Genomic DNA, 16431 nt, shown 5'->3' on the forward strand with positions numbered 1-16431 from the left:
ACCACCCAGAAAAGCACCATTGTGATCTCTAGCAAGGCCTCCACAGCTAGCATGCTGCCTAGATAAGGAAGAAGCACCATCTGTGTTATTCTTCAACCGACCAGGTTCAGGACGACACCATTTAGTAGGCTGATGGGCATTAGGGAAGCTGCCAAGAATGCTTCTATTCTTACCTCTAGCTTCAATTAAATGCGCAATAAAATCAGAAATGACACGCTTATCATTGCTTGGCCTTCGGAAACTATCATCATGAATATGATGATTACGCCAATTCCAAAGATTCCAGCAAGTAGTATAGAAAACATCTCTCCAATCAACATGAATTTGATAATTCCAACCCTTACTCACATTTTTGATGAGCCAAGGCTGTAGGTCTAATGTGAAGAAGTCATTGGGGACCCTTCTACCAAACCAATCTATCCACAATCTTTTGGCTTGAGAACAATCTCTAAGGACATGAATAAGAGTTTCTTCACTGTTTGGACAGTTAATGCAAAAATTAGGACCCCCATTCCATTTGCATGTACGACTCCTAACTGGAAGCTTATTAAGAAAAGCCAGCCACATCATAGTCTTGATTCTTTCTGGACCCTTCCAGTCCCAAATCTTCTTCCAGGGAACATTCCTTTGAGCATGTTGAAAATTCATCAAGTTCAAGTAGGCAACCTTAACTAAGGAAAAGGACACATGATTCTGACACCAAACTAACTTATCCTCAGTATTATCTTCCAAAGCAACAGGAACACAAAATACCTTAGAGATTAGCTCATCATTTAAGAATTGCTTCAAATATCGAACATCCCAGGTACCATGCTGAAAGATCTCAGCAATGGTTCTATGCAATTCCAGATCAGGAATGTGATTAGGAGCTAAATTACAAAGATTATCATCCAGATTCAACCAATTATCCGCCCAGAATTTAATAGTCTCTCCATCACCCACCTCCCATCGAAGACCGGCTAAAAAACTGTTCCAACATTTAGAAAGGTCCCGCCAAAGTTTAGAATCATAAGGCTTAGAGCTTATCTCACGCCTCAAATCTTTACCTCTGCCATACTTGGCTCTCAAAATCTTAACCCAAAGTTCCTCCTTGTCAGTTAAGATTTTCCAAGCCAACTTATGAATATAAGCCTCATTTTGAGTACGCAATCTGATAATACCAAGACCTCCCATTTCCTTCGGCTTATACATTGTGTCCCCAGCCACTAAATGAGCTTTATTAATACCCCAAATGAAGTTCCGTTGAAGCTGTTCAATCTCATCATACACAGAAGTGGGAAGAAGACCATTCTGCATATGAAAAGAGGGAATAACACCAATCACTGATTTAGCCAGAGTGACTCTCCCCGCAAAAGATAAACTTTGATGCTTCCATCCATCAAGTTTCTTACGAACCCGATCTATTAGATCAGCATAATTTGATTTCAAATTTCGCCCTTGCCTGATAAAAGAGCCCAGATATTTACCAATGCTACTGACTCTTTTGAACCCAGAGAGCGCAGAAATTGCATTTGCAGTTGCATCAGATGTATTGGAAGAGAAATAAATGGTAGACTTATGAACACTTATACTTTGACCAGACATTCTGCAAAAAAGATCTAAACACTCCATTATTACCTGCATTTGCTGCACCGAAGCTTCAGAGAAAAGGACAATATCATCTGCAAACATGAGATGGGAGACTGCTGGACCACCTCTACACACTCTGATCGGTTTCCACACACCACTGCCAACCCTTTGAGCAATAAGATGAGATAGCTTTTCAACACATAAGACAAAGATGTATGGGGATAATGGATCACCCTGTCGAATTCCACGTTCAGGAATAATAGTTTCAGACAAGCCCCCATTCACAAGCACTTTGAAACTATTAGTTGTGATAGACGCCATAATGAATTCAACCATCCAAGACGGAAGCTGTATTTCAGAGATAACCTTACGAATAAACGACCAATTCAGCTTATCATAGGCTTTCTCTAAATCAATTTTAATGGCCACAGTACCCATCTTACCTTTAAACTTTGTCATCGAATGGGCAATCTCTTTAGCTGCAATAATGTTATTCTGCAAGTTTCTGTTTGGGACAAAGCTGGTTTGGTTATCAGAAACCAAAGCTTCTATTACTTCCTTCAGTCTACCCACTATAACTTTACTCATGCCTTTGTAAATCACATTGCACAAGGAAATTGACCTGAATTGAGAAACCAACGTAGGCTTATTAACCTTTGGGATAAGGGTAATAATCGTACCATTAATATCAGCAATGGTTTGCGGGTTTTCCAAATAAGCTAGGAAAGCATTCCAGACTTGATCACCTACCAGATTCCAGTTCTTTTGATAAAAAGCAGCTATGTACCCATCCTCCCCTGGGGCTTTTGAGCCTTTCATTGTGAAAAAAGCTTTTTTAACTTCCTCCTTAGTAACACTCACCCTTAATTTATCCATGACTTCCTCAGGAACAATAGGCCATCGAGTATTGATCCACTCACGATGACAGCTTTCATCTTTGAAAAGATTAATATAAAAATCGCGGATCATCTTAACCAGGCCTTCCTCTTCACAAATCCAACTTCCATTATCATATTTGAGTTCCACGATTCTACCTCTTTTCCTTCTGACAATAGTCTTTGTATGATAGTATCTCGTGTTTCTGTCACCTTGATTAATCCACTGAGTTCGAGACTTTTCATACCATAATAACTCCTCTTGATCAAGGACCTCCTCAAGTTCAGCTTTGATCTTGCACTCCACTTTCTCCAGATAATCTTTATTGTGCTCAGAAATGGCTCTTTGAATACCTTCAAGTCTTCTCATCAACTTATTCTTCCTATGCTTAATATTCCCAATCACCTTCTCATTCCATTCCTTAATGCAAGGGGTAAGAACCTTCAAACAATCAGCAATGTTCCCATGCACGTGCCAATTGTCCTTTAAAAATTGATTGAACAGGATATGGTCCTGCCAAAAGGAATGGAAACGGAAAGGACGATCCTTCCACTCATCTTTTGAAGAAGACAAGGATATAAGAAGGGGGTTATGGTCACTGTTTAACCTAGGAAGGGCTCTAACATGACCCTCCTCAAATGTAACCCTCCATAAATCGTTACTGCAAGCACGATCTAACCGTTTGAAAACTCTATCCATATTCAGGAAACGAGGACCACGCCAAGTAAATCTCGAACCAGAACTATTCAAATCAATCATCTTCAGATCCGTAAGCAAGGAAGCAAACCTGTTACATTTATATAAATCTACCGGGGCACCTCCACGTTTCTCAAAAGGGGAAGCGATTTCATTAAAATCACCGGTGATAAGCCAGGGCTCATTCATAGAATCAGCAATCCGACGAAGATCCTGCCAAAGGCTACGTCTCACCTCTTCTCTAGGATTGGCGTAAATAAATGTGCATAAGAGCGCAACATTATCGGAGAAACAAACTTTCAAATGAACCATTTGCATGTTCTTTTCCAAAATTGTAACATTACAGAACTCCTTGTTCCACAAAACCCAGATCCCTCCCATGAAACCTTGAGCTTCTTCCACAATACAGTTGTTATACCCTGTTCTTTTAATAATCTTTTGAGCTTTCGCACCACTTATTCTAGGTTCAAAAATAGCAGTCAAATCTATTCTGTGTTTTCGGATCATACTAGTTAAGGTTCCTAAAAACCTTTTCTTTGCCGCCCCGCGACAATTCCAAGCCAGCAAAGACATCAATCAACCATAAGGGTTGCAGGTTCCTGGTACCCTGCTGACCCCTTAACAATCTCAACACTATCTTCATTTATACCTCCTTTATCAACCTCCATGTGATGCGATAAAATAGACGCATCCGAATGGGTAGTGACCAAAGTCCTATTAGGATCCGGAGCTTTAGGATATTTTAAACCATTATCACTCCCACTTTGGTCCCCCACGTTCTGATCCACTTCCATTGCTGTATTTTGAACAGGAGGCAACACAACTTGCCTATCTACAAGTAACATAGGGGTAGTCAAATGCTGGTTCTGAATTTTAGCAATAGCTTTCTGACGTAGCCCTATATTATTGGCCAAATCCTCTTTTTTTGAAGGCATAGGAACATTTTTAGAGGCTACCCTATCATTTGAGGGTCCCCCAACAAGGATGTACCTATCTGCATGTTCTTCCAATTCAATGCTAGAATGACTCGAGGCATCTTTTCGATTAAAACCTTTTAAACCACTATTAATGATGCCATTATTTTCTACGCTGATGGCTCCCTCAATTCCCCTTGATTTTTGGTCATTAATTACGCTAGGATTATGCCCATGATTAGGCTCCTCATTAATCACTTCCAGCTCAGCTTGATTCAAATCCCCAATCACCATTAAACTGTCATAACGTGATTTTGTATTTACTGCATTTAAAACAGGCTGATATGATTGCACTGATAACTGCTTTAATTGCGCAGTATTCTCCCGGAAATCACGTTGAGTGATTTTTCTCGAAGTCATCGGCGTTCTTCCATCTTGGGTAGCAGCTTGGCTTCTAGGGCGGCGTTGGCGATTAACCACCATCCAAGGGCCAAGACCGTTCTGGTTATCTTCAACTTTATCAGCTTCACCATCCCCAGAAGGATGAGATTCATTCACCACGATCTGTTCTTGAACAATCTCAGAACAACAATCCTTGCTATGGCCATACTTTCCACAGTTGAAACAAATGAGCCCTAGACCTTCATATTCTATATGCTTCAAAAATCCCTCAAGAACATACTCTCCTTTTAAAGGTTTAGCCAAATCTAGTTCAACACAGATCCTTGCAAAGCGACTCCTAGCATGAAGGTTTGTAGTCCTATCAATCTTTATTAACTTCCCTATCCAGTTACCCACCCTACGAAAGAAAACTTCATCATAAAATTCCAATGGAATATTAGGAAGGCGGATCCAAGCTGCTATCTTTGATATGCCCTCAGCATTAGGCCTGAAGCCAGGTTCCCACTTACGTAAGGACAGATAATGACCTAGGACAACCCAAGGGCCTCCACTTAGAGCAAATTCCATGTATTCATCATCACTAAATTGAACCACATAAAACTCATTCCCAATATCTGTGACGTTCACTTTTCCTTTCCTTCCCCATAGCTCCTCGATCTTTTTCTTCATGAACGAGACACCTGTAGACCTGCCCAGCAGCTTAACAATCAAAGCTTTTTCCCACACTCTATGCAAGCGTCTTCTTCCTCTCTTAGTGCAACCAAAATGAGTCTTTCCATCCTCTTCCACCCACATCTTTATGCCCCCAAAATTAACGTCTTCTTCCTCAGCTGGTTCACCCTGCAAATTCTCACCTTCAAGAGTATCAGCACCCTCCTCATCATTCTTCTCTCCATTATGACGTTGCAGCATCTCCTTCCATGAAATTCGACCCTCCTCTTGGTCCTTCATCCAGGATTCCTCCCTAGGAACCATTGATACATCATGTGAGAATTTTTCTCCACGATCTTTATTACGTTTATTACTTCGCTTTGGTATGTCTTCCTCCTCCGATGATCGCTCTGGTGGTTTTCTCACAGTTTTCTCCATCTGTATTGGTATTCGTTTTCTCTCCTCTTTAAATAGGGTACTCTACTGTTATACTGTTAAACCAAGAACATACTAAAAATTGCACACTTGTATTATTCACAAACTAAATGAAAAACATAGCCCCCGTTGCTCCCTTTACAAGAGAAAACCCCTCTCATAAAGTTTGAAAATGCATAGTAGATCCCACTCACATTCATGCCTTCCTCCTTATATACAACAGAATCTCCTTCTCCCTTCCCACTATCTCCCACCTCAGGTTCACCATTCAATGCTTGCCAGCTGTCCAATTTACTAACTAACTCCTTTTTTCTCTCTCTATAACAACTCCTTTGCTCCCACTACTAATAGCAGCCCCCATTTCGTTCTTTTTTCCTTCAACTTGGGCCTGGACCATCCTCCCCTCATTTTGGTGCTTCTTCCTCTTATAAACCTTCATTGGTGGCTCATCAATACTCCCTCCTTTTAGTATCACCTTGCCCTCAAGGTGTAATGCAAGAAAATGCTCCTGCAACAAATCAACATCTTTCTGTAGAAAATCAGAATTCAAACATGTTTCCGTTTTTATTTCCTACTAATTAGGATTGATTGTGATTGATTAGGATTGATTGTGATTGATTAGAATTGATTGTGTTTAGGATTGATTAGTCATCGCTTAGTCATTCCTAGCGATTCTTTCTTGTATAAATACTCACTCATGTAAATTATTCAATATCAACATACAGAAACTTCTTTTCAATATGGTGTCAAGAGCGGGTTCGTTCCTACCCTAATCCAAATCTGAAATAACCATCCAAACACTTCCATCACCGTCAAACACCTCCTAAACACCTCCTTGAATCTGTCCAACACAGAAACCTAGTCTACTGACCTCCGATCAAGATAGTGAGGTGACCATTCGACTCAGAAGGATCCGACGAGTCGACCGCCGCTGGACCCATCGCCGTCAACCGCCGCACGCGCCGCCTTCCCAACGTCTTTTTCCGCCGCGACTTGCACAGACCTTCTCGCCGGCTTCTGCCCTTCCTGTTCTAGAGGTCAGATCAAAAATTTACAAAACTTGATTTTTCATCAACGGTCAACCCTTCTCTTTCTATTCATGGCTTCCTCAAAACACTCTTCCGCCTCCTCATCTACCCCAAATTCTCAATCCTCTAGAGACAACTTAGGTTTGCAGATCACCAATCACCGATTGAACGGTAAGAATTTTCTGCAATGGTTTCAATCAGTTAAGTTGGTCATCCGGGCAAAGGGTAAGATGAGCTATCTTGAGGGAAAAATTAAGAAACCTACTGAGAATTCTCCTGATTATGACGATTGGGAGATTAATAATTCCTTGGTCATGGCTTGGCTGACTAATTCCATGGAACCACAGATTGGCCAAACCTATCTGTTCTTTGATACTGCCAAGGAAATTTGGGATGCTGTTCAACAGAATTACTCCGATCTGGAGAATACCTCTCAAGTTTTTGAACTGAGAAATAAGTTGAGAGACTTTCGTCAAAGGGGTATGACTGTTACTGAATATTTTACTGCACTAACGAATTTATGGCAGGAATTGGATCTTTATTATGCATCTGATCTTAAGGGATTGGAAGCTAATACCCAATTTAAAAAACACTTGGAGAAGGAAAGACTGTATGATTTCCTTGCCGGACTCAACCGAGATCTTGATGAGGTTCGTGGTCGAATATTGGGGCAGCGACCGTTACCTTCACTTGCTGACGCCTTTGCTGAAGTTCGTCGAGAAGCCAGTAGACGGAGAGTTATGCTGGGAGAAAAGGAGTCGCTTGATAAGTCTGATGATATGTCTGCATTAGCTGCCAACCGTACCATTGACCGTTCCTCCGGAGAATCAAAACGGGATGGTCGTCCATGGTGCACCCACTGCAATAAAATTGGTCATACCCGTGAGAAATGTTGGGAAATCCACGGGAAACCTGCAAATTGGAAGCCCAAAGGACAAAATAAAGGTCGTGCATATCAGGTCTCTACTGATGACAAGGTTGATGAGCCTCATGCATACTCTGACTCTGATGGTGTCTTTCTTAGCAAGACTCAGTTTGAACAACTTCAGAGACTTTTGACTCAACCTCCTAAGGCCACTAGTCATGTGGTCCAGCAAGGTACAGCTTTCCATGTTGATAGTCAAAATCATTGGATCCTTGATTCTGGAGCCTCTGATCATATGACAGGTAATCTTGGCTTGTTTTGTTCATACACTCCATATTCTGAACCTTCTCGGGTCAAGATCGCCGATGGCAGTTTTTCCCAGATTGCGGGACACGAAACCATTAAACTTTCTGAGCTGATTACTTTGACATCAGTTCTTTATGTTCCTTCTCTGACTTGTAATCTCATTTCCATTAGCAAGCTCACCTCTGAGTTGCATTGCTTTGCTAAATTCTTTCCACATGGTTGTGTTTTTCAGGAACAGGATTCGGAGAGGATGATTGGCAGTGCTAGAGAGGATGGTGGACTTTACTACTTTGAGGAGGATGTGACTCATGAAGCTGTTTTCGTAGAAAAAAACTCTATGTTTTCTTTTGATTCATGTAATGATGTTATGCTGTGGCATTGTAGGCTAGGCCATCCAAATTTTATTTATCTTCAGAAGTTGTTGCCAAACTTATTTATTAATAAAAGTCCAAGTTTGTTTTCTTGTGATATTTGTCAACTTGCCAAGCATACTCGTGCTCATTATCCTTCTAAATTTCACCATGACTCTTCCCCATTTTCCTTAATTCATAGTGATATATGGGGTCCAGCCCGTGTTAAAAATATTTCAGGTACTCGATGGTTCATTACCTTCATTCATGACCATTCTCGAGTCTGTTGGGTGTATCTTCTAAAGGATAAGTCCGATGCTTCATCCGTGTTTAAAAAATTTCATGCCATGGTTCAAACCCAATTCCAAGTTGCTATACAAATTCTTCGTACAGATAATGGCAAAGAGTATTTTAACTCTATTCTTGGAGAATATCTTTCCCAACATGGCATCCTTCACCAAAGCTCGTGTCCTGACACACCCCAACAAAACGGAGTTGCGGAAAGAAAAAACCGACATGTCCTTGAAGTTGCTCGGGCTCTTATGTTTACCACGAGTGTTCCTAAATATCTTTGGGGAGAGGCAGTTCTCATTGCCTCGTATCTGATAAATCGAATGCCATCTCGCATTCTGAAATTTCAGTCTCCTCTTTCTAGTCTTGTTTGTATCTTCCCTTCCTTCCGAGGTGTCTCCTCCTTACCTCTCAAGTTATTTGGTTGCGTTGTATTTGTCCATATTCCCTCCCATCAACGGTCTAAGCTTGATCCTAAGTCTCTCCAGTGTGTCTTTATTGGTTATTCTCCTACTCAACGTGGCTATAAGTGTTATTCACCCTCTCTTCGTAAGGTCTTTGTCTCTATGGATGTCACTTTTTCTGAGAATGACCCTTTCTTCCCCTCGACTTCTCTTCAGGGGGAGTCTATAGGAGTAGATGAAGATCAGTCATGGGAACCTACTGATGCCATGGTATTACCTCTACTTTTGGAAACAAGGGGAGCTACAGAATCCTCATCATCAGGAGCCTCCTCAAAATGGGGACAAGTTTATAGCAGGCGAAAGCCTCCTCAAAGTGTGAATAACCCAGAGCCTCTACACTGCCAGTATTCTGAACCATGTTCTAGTTCCAGCACCCCAATACTTGAGTGTCATGGTGAAAATGATCTACACTTGCCCATTGCTCTTAGAAAAGGTACTCGATCTTGTACTACTCATCCTATTTCTAATCATATTTCATATGGAAAGTTGTCCCCAGGGTTTCGTGCTTTCAATACTATGTTGGATAGTACAAAGATATCGAGAAATATACATGAGGCTCTCAATGATAAAAAATGGAGGGATGCTGTGTTTGAAGAAATGAATGCTTTAGAAAGAAATGGAACTTGGGAGATAGTGACCCTACCCAAAGGAAAACTGGCAGTAGGATGCAAATGAGTGTTTACAATAAAATTCAATGCAGATAATAGCATCAACAGATACAAGGCAAGATTGGTTGCAAAGGGTTTCACTCAGACTCATGGGATAGATTATCATGAGACTTTTGCTCCGGTTGCTAAAGTCAATACCATCCGAGTTCTCTTATCTCTTGCTGCCAATCTAGATTGGCCTCTGCAACAGTTAGATGTGAAGAATGCATTCCTAAATGGTGACTTACATGAAGAAGTCTATATGGATCCTCCACCTGGTTTTGAAAAGGGAAATGGATCAGTGTGTAAACTAAAAAAGTCTCAATATGGATTGAAACAGTCTCCCATAGAATGGTTCGACAAATTCACACAAGCAGTCAAAAGAAGAGGCTTCATTCAAGCACAGACTGATCATACTCTCTTCCACAAACACTCTAAGGATGGTAAAACTGCTATTCTTATTGTATATGTAGATGATATAATTCTTACAGGTGATGATATTGAGGAATTGAACACCTTGAAGAAATTTCTAGCAGCTCAATTTGAACTCAAAGACCTTGGCACTCTCAAATATTTCCTTGGTATGGAAGTTGCTAGGAGCAAAACAGGCATCACTCTAACACAAAAGAAATATGTTCTAGATCTTTTGTTGGAAACAGGAATGTTAGGGTGTAAACCTGCTGAGACACCTGTGGAACCTAATACCAAGTTAGGTATTGAAGATGGGAATGAGGTGGATAAAGAACAATATCAGCGATTGGTTGGTAAACTAATCTACTTATCTCATACGCGTCCTGACATTGCCTTTGCGGTGAGTATGATTAGTCAATTCATGCACTCACCCAAGGAGAAGCATCTTAGTGCAGTCTATAGGGTGCTTAGATACCTCAAGAATACTCCAGGAAGAGGATTATTCTTTAAAAAGGGGTATAAAAGGACAATTGAAATCTACACTGATGCAGATTGGGCAGGCTCATCAGTAGACAGGAGATCTACCTCAGGCTATTGCACCTATGTGTGGGGAAATCTTGTTACTTGGAGAAGCAAAAAGCAAACAGTGGTTGCAAGAAGTAGTGCTGAAGCAGAATTTCGAGCTTTAGCTCATGGAGTTTGTGAAGGAATCTGGTTGAGAAGACTTCTTCAAGAGTTGAAGATTTCATATTCCCTACCAATAAAACTATATTGTGACAACAAGGCAGCTGTTAGCATTGCTCAAAATCCTGTGCATCATGATCGAACAAAGCACGTGGAAGTTGATCGTCACTTCATCAAAGAAAAATTAGATGATGGAAGTGTGCGTTTGATATATGTTCCAACCAAAGAGCAAACGGCAGATATCCTTACCAAGGGCCTACACCGTCCAGCATTCGAAGACTTGATTGGCAAGTTGGGAATGATCAATATTTACCTCCCAACTTGAGGGGGAGTGTAGAAAATCAGAATTCAAACATGTTTCCGTTTTTATTTCCTATTAATTAGGATTGATTGTGATTGATTAGGATTGATTGTAATTGATTAGAATTGATTGTGATTAGGATTGATTAGTCATCGCTTAGTCATTCCTAGCGATTCTTTCTTGTATAAATACTCACTCATGTAAATTATTCAATATCAATATACAGAAACTTCTTTTCAATACTTTCCATGATCTCTCACACTCAGGAAATTCTTCCCACTCTACCAACACTTAAGTTTTGCCATTAATCAGCCTACGAGCATCCTAGACAGCTGCTGGTCGAACTTGCAGCTCTAGGGTGTCAGCTAAACATTTAGGAAGATCAAGGACAGGAACCACAAGACTAATGGCCTTTCTGAGCTGTGATACATGAAATACCACATGCACCTTTTAATGACTTGAAAGTTGACAGGACCTACTTTTTTTATGACTATAAAAGGGCCATAAAATCTATGACTCAATTTTTGGTTGAGATAGCTGGACAAGGACCTCTATTTATAAGGTTGCATTTTTAAGTAAACCATATCTCCCACAGTAAACTCCACCTCCCGCCTTTGTTTATCTGCCTTAGCTTTCATTCTCTCTGGGGCAATACAAAAGCTCTTTTTTAATTCTTGCAAAATGACATCACGAGCTTCCAGCTACTTATCCACAGCCTCTACTGTTGTTCCCCCTTTTGCAAAATGAATGATGATTGTAGGTGGGTCTCTTCCGTAAACTACCTTAAAAGGAGTCATCCGGGTTGAATGGTTGTAATTGGTATTAAACCTAAATTCTGCCCACGGAATTCATTTTGCCTAACCCTTAGGATAACCATTAGCAAAGCATCTTAAATAAGTTTCAAGGATCCAATTGACTACATTAGTCTGCCCATCTATTTGTGGGTGATAGGAAGAACTGAACTTCAATTTAGTGCCAGATAATTTGAATAGCTCTCTCCAGAACTTGTTGACAAAAATCCGATCCCTATCAGACACAATTGAGCTGGGAAATCCACGTAAACGAACGATCTCCTTAACAAAAGTTGCTGCCACAACTCCAGCAGTGAAAAGGTGAGTCAGAGTGATAAAATGAGCATATTTAGAGAGTCGATCAACCACAACCATAATATCTTCCCAAATCTGGGAAGGAATTGGCAAGGGGTTCAATAAACCCGCAGGCTGTATGTGCTGATTTTTCTGTTGTTGACACGTAACACAAGCTGGTACAAATTCCTGCACGTCTCTCTACTTCCCTTTCCACCTAAAAATGGTTGCCAACCTCCTTTAAGCCCTCATCTCCCCTGAGTGGCCACCCCTAGGAGAGGCATGAAACTCTTCTAACAGAATTGGAATATGTTTTGAAGAACGTGGAATGACTAAACGGTCATGGAACCAAAGGCAGCCCTTTGCAACTCGGTAACCTAGGTTTGATGTAGCGTCCTTCATGACTTCCGTCATGACTTGCTTTGTGCTTGGGTCAGCTAAAATCTCATCAGCCAGTGCCTCTAAATTCGGACTAGAAACCATAGCCAGCTCCTTGCATTCCATCACCCTTGACAAGCCATCAACAACTTTGTTTTCAGTACTCGACTTGTACTGAATTTCAAAATCAAACCCTAGAAGTTTTGTCACCTAACGCTGCTGCCCCTCTCCTAATAATCTCTGCTCAGTAAGATACTTTAAGCTCCATTGATTAGTTCTAGTAATGAAATGACGCCCTAAAAGATTGTGATGCCATTTTTGCTGCGAGTGACGCCCTACGTTTATTATAGGAGGCATTAGAGGGGACCCCTAAGAAGCCCATGCTGTGTGAGTTGGATTTCGGAAGGAAAAGCTGTTACAGCAACTGTGGGTGAGTATGAGTAAAGAGAGGAGAGGGAGGGTGTGTGAAGGGATATAATATTTTAGAGAGAAGTCTTGGGAGAGACTAGAGCCTTTGAAATGCTCCAGACTACATTTTTCTTTCATTTTCTTCCATTTATCGTTATTGTAATACACCATATTGAATTTGATATCATTTTGATATCAGATTTACAGAATTAATATACTAGTTCTTATCCGTTGTTTGTGACCTCTATTTCAGTTCCTTACAAATACTGATCAGGAAAAATAAACTCTTAAAACTAGTATCTAAGACAATAACTCATAAAATTAGTATCAACCACAAACAACCCTATTAAGGAATGATTGTTTAACTGAAATCTCCTATAATCTTCTGGTATGGGGTCCTTGAATTCAGTGAAATGCATTTGCATGAAATTTGAAGTAATGCTTCTACCTGACAGATGGATAATGCTATAGAGATGTTCAGGTTTTTAAGAACTCATGCCCCTTCTTTTGTCAGGCTTATCCAGTAATGGTTTCCTCCAACATATTTCCAAAAACAAATGCCCAAGCTCATATATGCAAAGTAACAACTACTTGGTTTGGTTTTTATCGAATTTGGAGAGGAAGCAATCAAATCTTTGACACTGTTGACCTAGCACTTCCTCAATATTCATATGAGTCACAGGTGAATTTGAGCATTCTTAGATTTTTTTTTTAATGACTTTCTTTTAATTGAGGGTGAGCCTTGGAGGAGGCATACTATTGTTCCTTGTGACCCGAAGGTCACGGGTGCAAGTATGGGAAACGGCCTCTTTGCAAAATTACAAGGGTAAGACTGTGTACAATCGAACCTCATCCATATCCTCGCAAGTTGGGGAGCCTTGTGCATCGAGGTTTTCCCTTAATAACTTTCTTTTAATTATCCTTCTATGACATCTGTGTTTGTTTTAACGTTGATATGTTCTTTTCCTCTAAGTAGGCAGTTTGGGTTCCGGTGCCACAGTCAATAAAAGAAGCAGTAGTCAAGCAAAATTATGATTTCCGTGGTGGTTTGCATGCTGCTTCACATGCCATATTAAATGTAGTGCCTTTGTAAGTTTTCTATAAATGTTAATTTTAAAGTTTTGGCAGCTTCATGATATGCAAAAGTCTTATTACCTCCGTCCAAGTTCTGCAGATTGTCGGTCAAATACTTTGCATTTGGAGTTAGTACATATGCTATGCTCTTTTCTAATTCTTTGTTTTAAATAGCTTTACTTGCATTTATCATTTTGTTTTCCTTCTCACCACTTCACATTAATTATTAATAACATTATTAATCATTGTTAGAGTAAATTACACCTCTGAATTACGCTCAGCTCATTACTTTTTCATAAATTACACTGATGCCCCTTGTCTTAGTTTTTTTTACCCGTAATGAAGGTTGTTGAGGGGATTTATGCATCAAAAATATTTTAAACAGTGTCTGACAAACAAGGGAGGATAGTGTAACTTTTGAAAGAATTGGAGTCCAGCACATGATATACAAGTTTTGGTAAAACTTTCAGCTGAAGCTTCTAACGTTTAGAGTTCTGCATGTAAATAATATACTACTCTTAGCATTAGGAGATTTTATGATATGAATGTGACTTTTAATCCAAGCAAGATGTTGGTTGCTCATTAATTGTCCGTTGGTACCCTAGAGGTGAACTACATAAGGATTTTTATTTGAATATGATCGTAAAAGAAGCATAATTGACTATCAGTGTGTATGAAGATCCTGCTATTCTTTGGTGTTTATGCATGTGTTTAATGGAAGGAATGTAGCTGTGAATTTCTTCTCTTTTAGATGTTAGAGAAGTTTATAAATCCTTTTTTCTGCACTCCATACCTTATCTTGATCAAAGTTAATATGGAAAGTAAAATTTGTTTGTCTGTCAGTCCCTACTACATTCTATGTTGCTTAATGGTTGGACGTTTAGACTATCCAACTAAAAAATTAAAACCTCTTCCTCTTTGTACTTCATGATACTGTTATTCTTGTTCATCCTATGTAATTTCTATTAGGGTTTGGTGTTTCTCATGTTATCTCCTACAACCTCAATATGAGATATGGTTTTGGGATTTGGGGATCAAAATGCGGGGCATTTTGGGAAAATTCATGTTGCAAGATATAAGTAAAATTCTCAAAATGCCCTTTATTTTTTCCTAAAACAACGTCGTTTTGGGATTGCAGGAGATAACTTTATCTCTTATTACACGAGAAATACTTTTCCCTTTCTATTATTAGTTTTATGTCTATATATTATGATAACATTGCTTGCAGACATATAACATGCAACTTGTCTGACTTGGCTCCTGAGTGTCCAAATCCTCATGATAGCCGGTATTACCCTGAAAGAATTCTAATATATGATCAACATCCTGGAGGGTCTGGAATTGCAGTACAGGTAAAAAACTTGAAGCCTAACAATATAGATGATCTTTCACTTCTTTTCTTTTTAATTTCCCTTATACTTATCTAATGCTTTTGATGTTTTGGTGATTAAATTAACTTGCTGTAATATACTGGTAGTTTCAGGTTTAACAATCTTCCTGAGATCTGAGTGCCAATCAATGGCAACATATTCACTTTGGATTAAAATTTTTGGAATTTTTTGACAGGTTCAACCCTGTTTCACAAAGCTCCTGGCAGCTGCATTAGAGGTTCTCACATGTTGCTGCTGCTCAGTGGAAGTAGGTTGCCCTAATTGTGTTCAGGTCTGGATTTTTTTTTTTTTTAATTATTCGTCATTTTTTTTCAATTTGAATTTCTACTCTATTTTTGGTTAAGAAGAAAATTAGTAAACTGGGGAGTGAGTTTTAGTTGCGTCCAATTTTCGCATTTGGTTTTCATAAAGTTTCTTGCATTGTAGAGCTTTGCTTGCCATGAGTATAACGAGGTTTTGCACAAGGATGCAGCCATCATGATCATCAAGGTCGTGACCTTATTCAATCTCATGATATTCAACGGACAATTTTATTTCCAATTTCACTTTGCTGACCTGAGATGTTGTCTTTTCAGAGTATTCTTGATGCAGAGAACTAGTACTTTAAAGATTGTGCAGGCTATTCTGAAGTTTGTTTGTAAGTAAAATAAAATAAAACCCTATAAAGTTTGTCTTTAGACCGAGTGAATAAGGGATCCACCTTTAAATCTGCTTGGTCATAAAAGATCTCAAAATACTACTGGCTAACAAAAAAATGAGACGCTATGAAACCCGATTGGATATGCGACAAATGTTAGAATTATTTATATATCTTCATCACCGCGTCCGTGGAAGCTCAACACCATCTCCTTCTTGAATTATTGAGAGATTGTGCGTATCTCTATTTTGTGATGACATTACGTAAACCTATGTTGAGTAAAATTGCTTCTCGGGCTATTTTGTAATGCTCAAGGTTGATGTATGTTGTAAATCCATGGATGTGTTGTGGTGTTCAACGAAAACTTGAAGGTGTTAGTTTATGTATGATGTTAATTTGTACACAAACCTTTATGTACATGCTTAGGTAATTGTTAATAGTATTTGAGACATTTCCAATTGTATAAATTTTTTTAATTTTAAGTGGATGCACTATCCTTGTGTAATATCATATGTTGTGATTATGGTCATTTATGATCATTACAGCAAATCTTGCAAAACGGTGATTC

The 16431-nt window shown here is 39.4% G+C and overlaps 1 protein-coding gene across 6 annotated transcripts in view; it reads left to right on the forward strand.

Annotated features, from left to right (window-relative positions):
- Positions 1 to 16230, forward strand: part of LOC133295696 (uncharacterized) — a 47236-nt gene extending 31006 nt beyond the window's left edge. For 2 of the 6 annotated variants that reach the window (XM_061494549.1, XM_061494548.1), the window contains exons 22-27: positions 13276 to 13443; positions 13738 to 13850; positions 15064 to 15187; positions 15402 to 15497; positions 15653 to 15715; positions 15802 to 16230. In XM_061494549.1, coding sequence (XP_061350533.1) covers positions 13276 to 13443; positions 13738 to 13850; positions 15064 to 15187; positions 15402 to 15497; positions 15653 to 15715; positions 15802 to 15825 — 588 coding nt within the window. In that variant the 3' untranslated portion in view covers positions 15826 to 16230. Of the gene's footprint in view, positions 1 to 13275; positions 13444 to 13737; positions 14293 to 15063; positions 15188 to 15401; positions 15498 to 15652; positions 15716 to 15801 lie in introns of those variants that run through there. The other 4 variants (XR_009749388.1, XR_009749389.1, XM_061494550.1 and 1 more) reach the window with 4 other exon arrangements.
- Positions 16231 to 16431: the final 201 nt, after the last annotated feature.

This window comes from Gastrolobium bilobum, unplaced genomic scaffold (assembly GCF_033153095.1).
Source record: "Gastrolobium bilobum isolate Gb01-03AN ecotype WA unplaced genomic scaffold, APGP_CSIRO_Gbil_v1 utg793, whole genome shotgun sequence".
Taxonomy (NCBI): Eukaryota; Viridiplantae; Streptophyta; class Magnoliopsida; order Fabales; family Fabaceae; genus Gastrolobium; species Gastrolobium bilobum.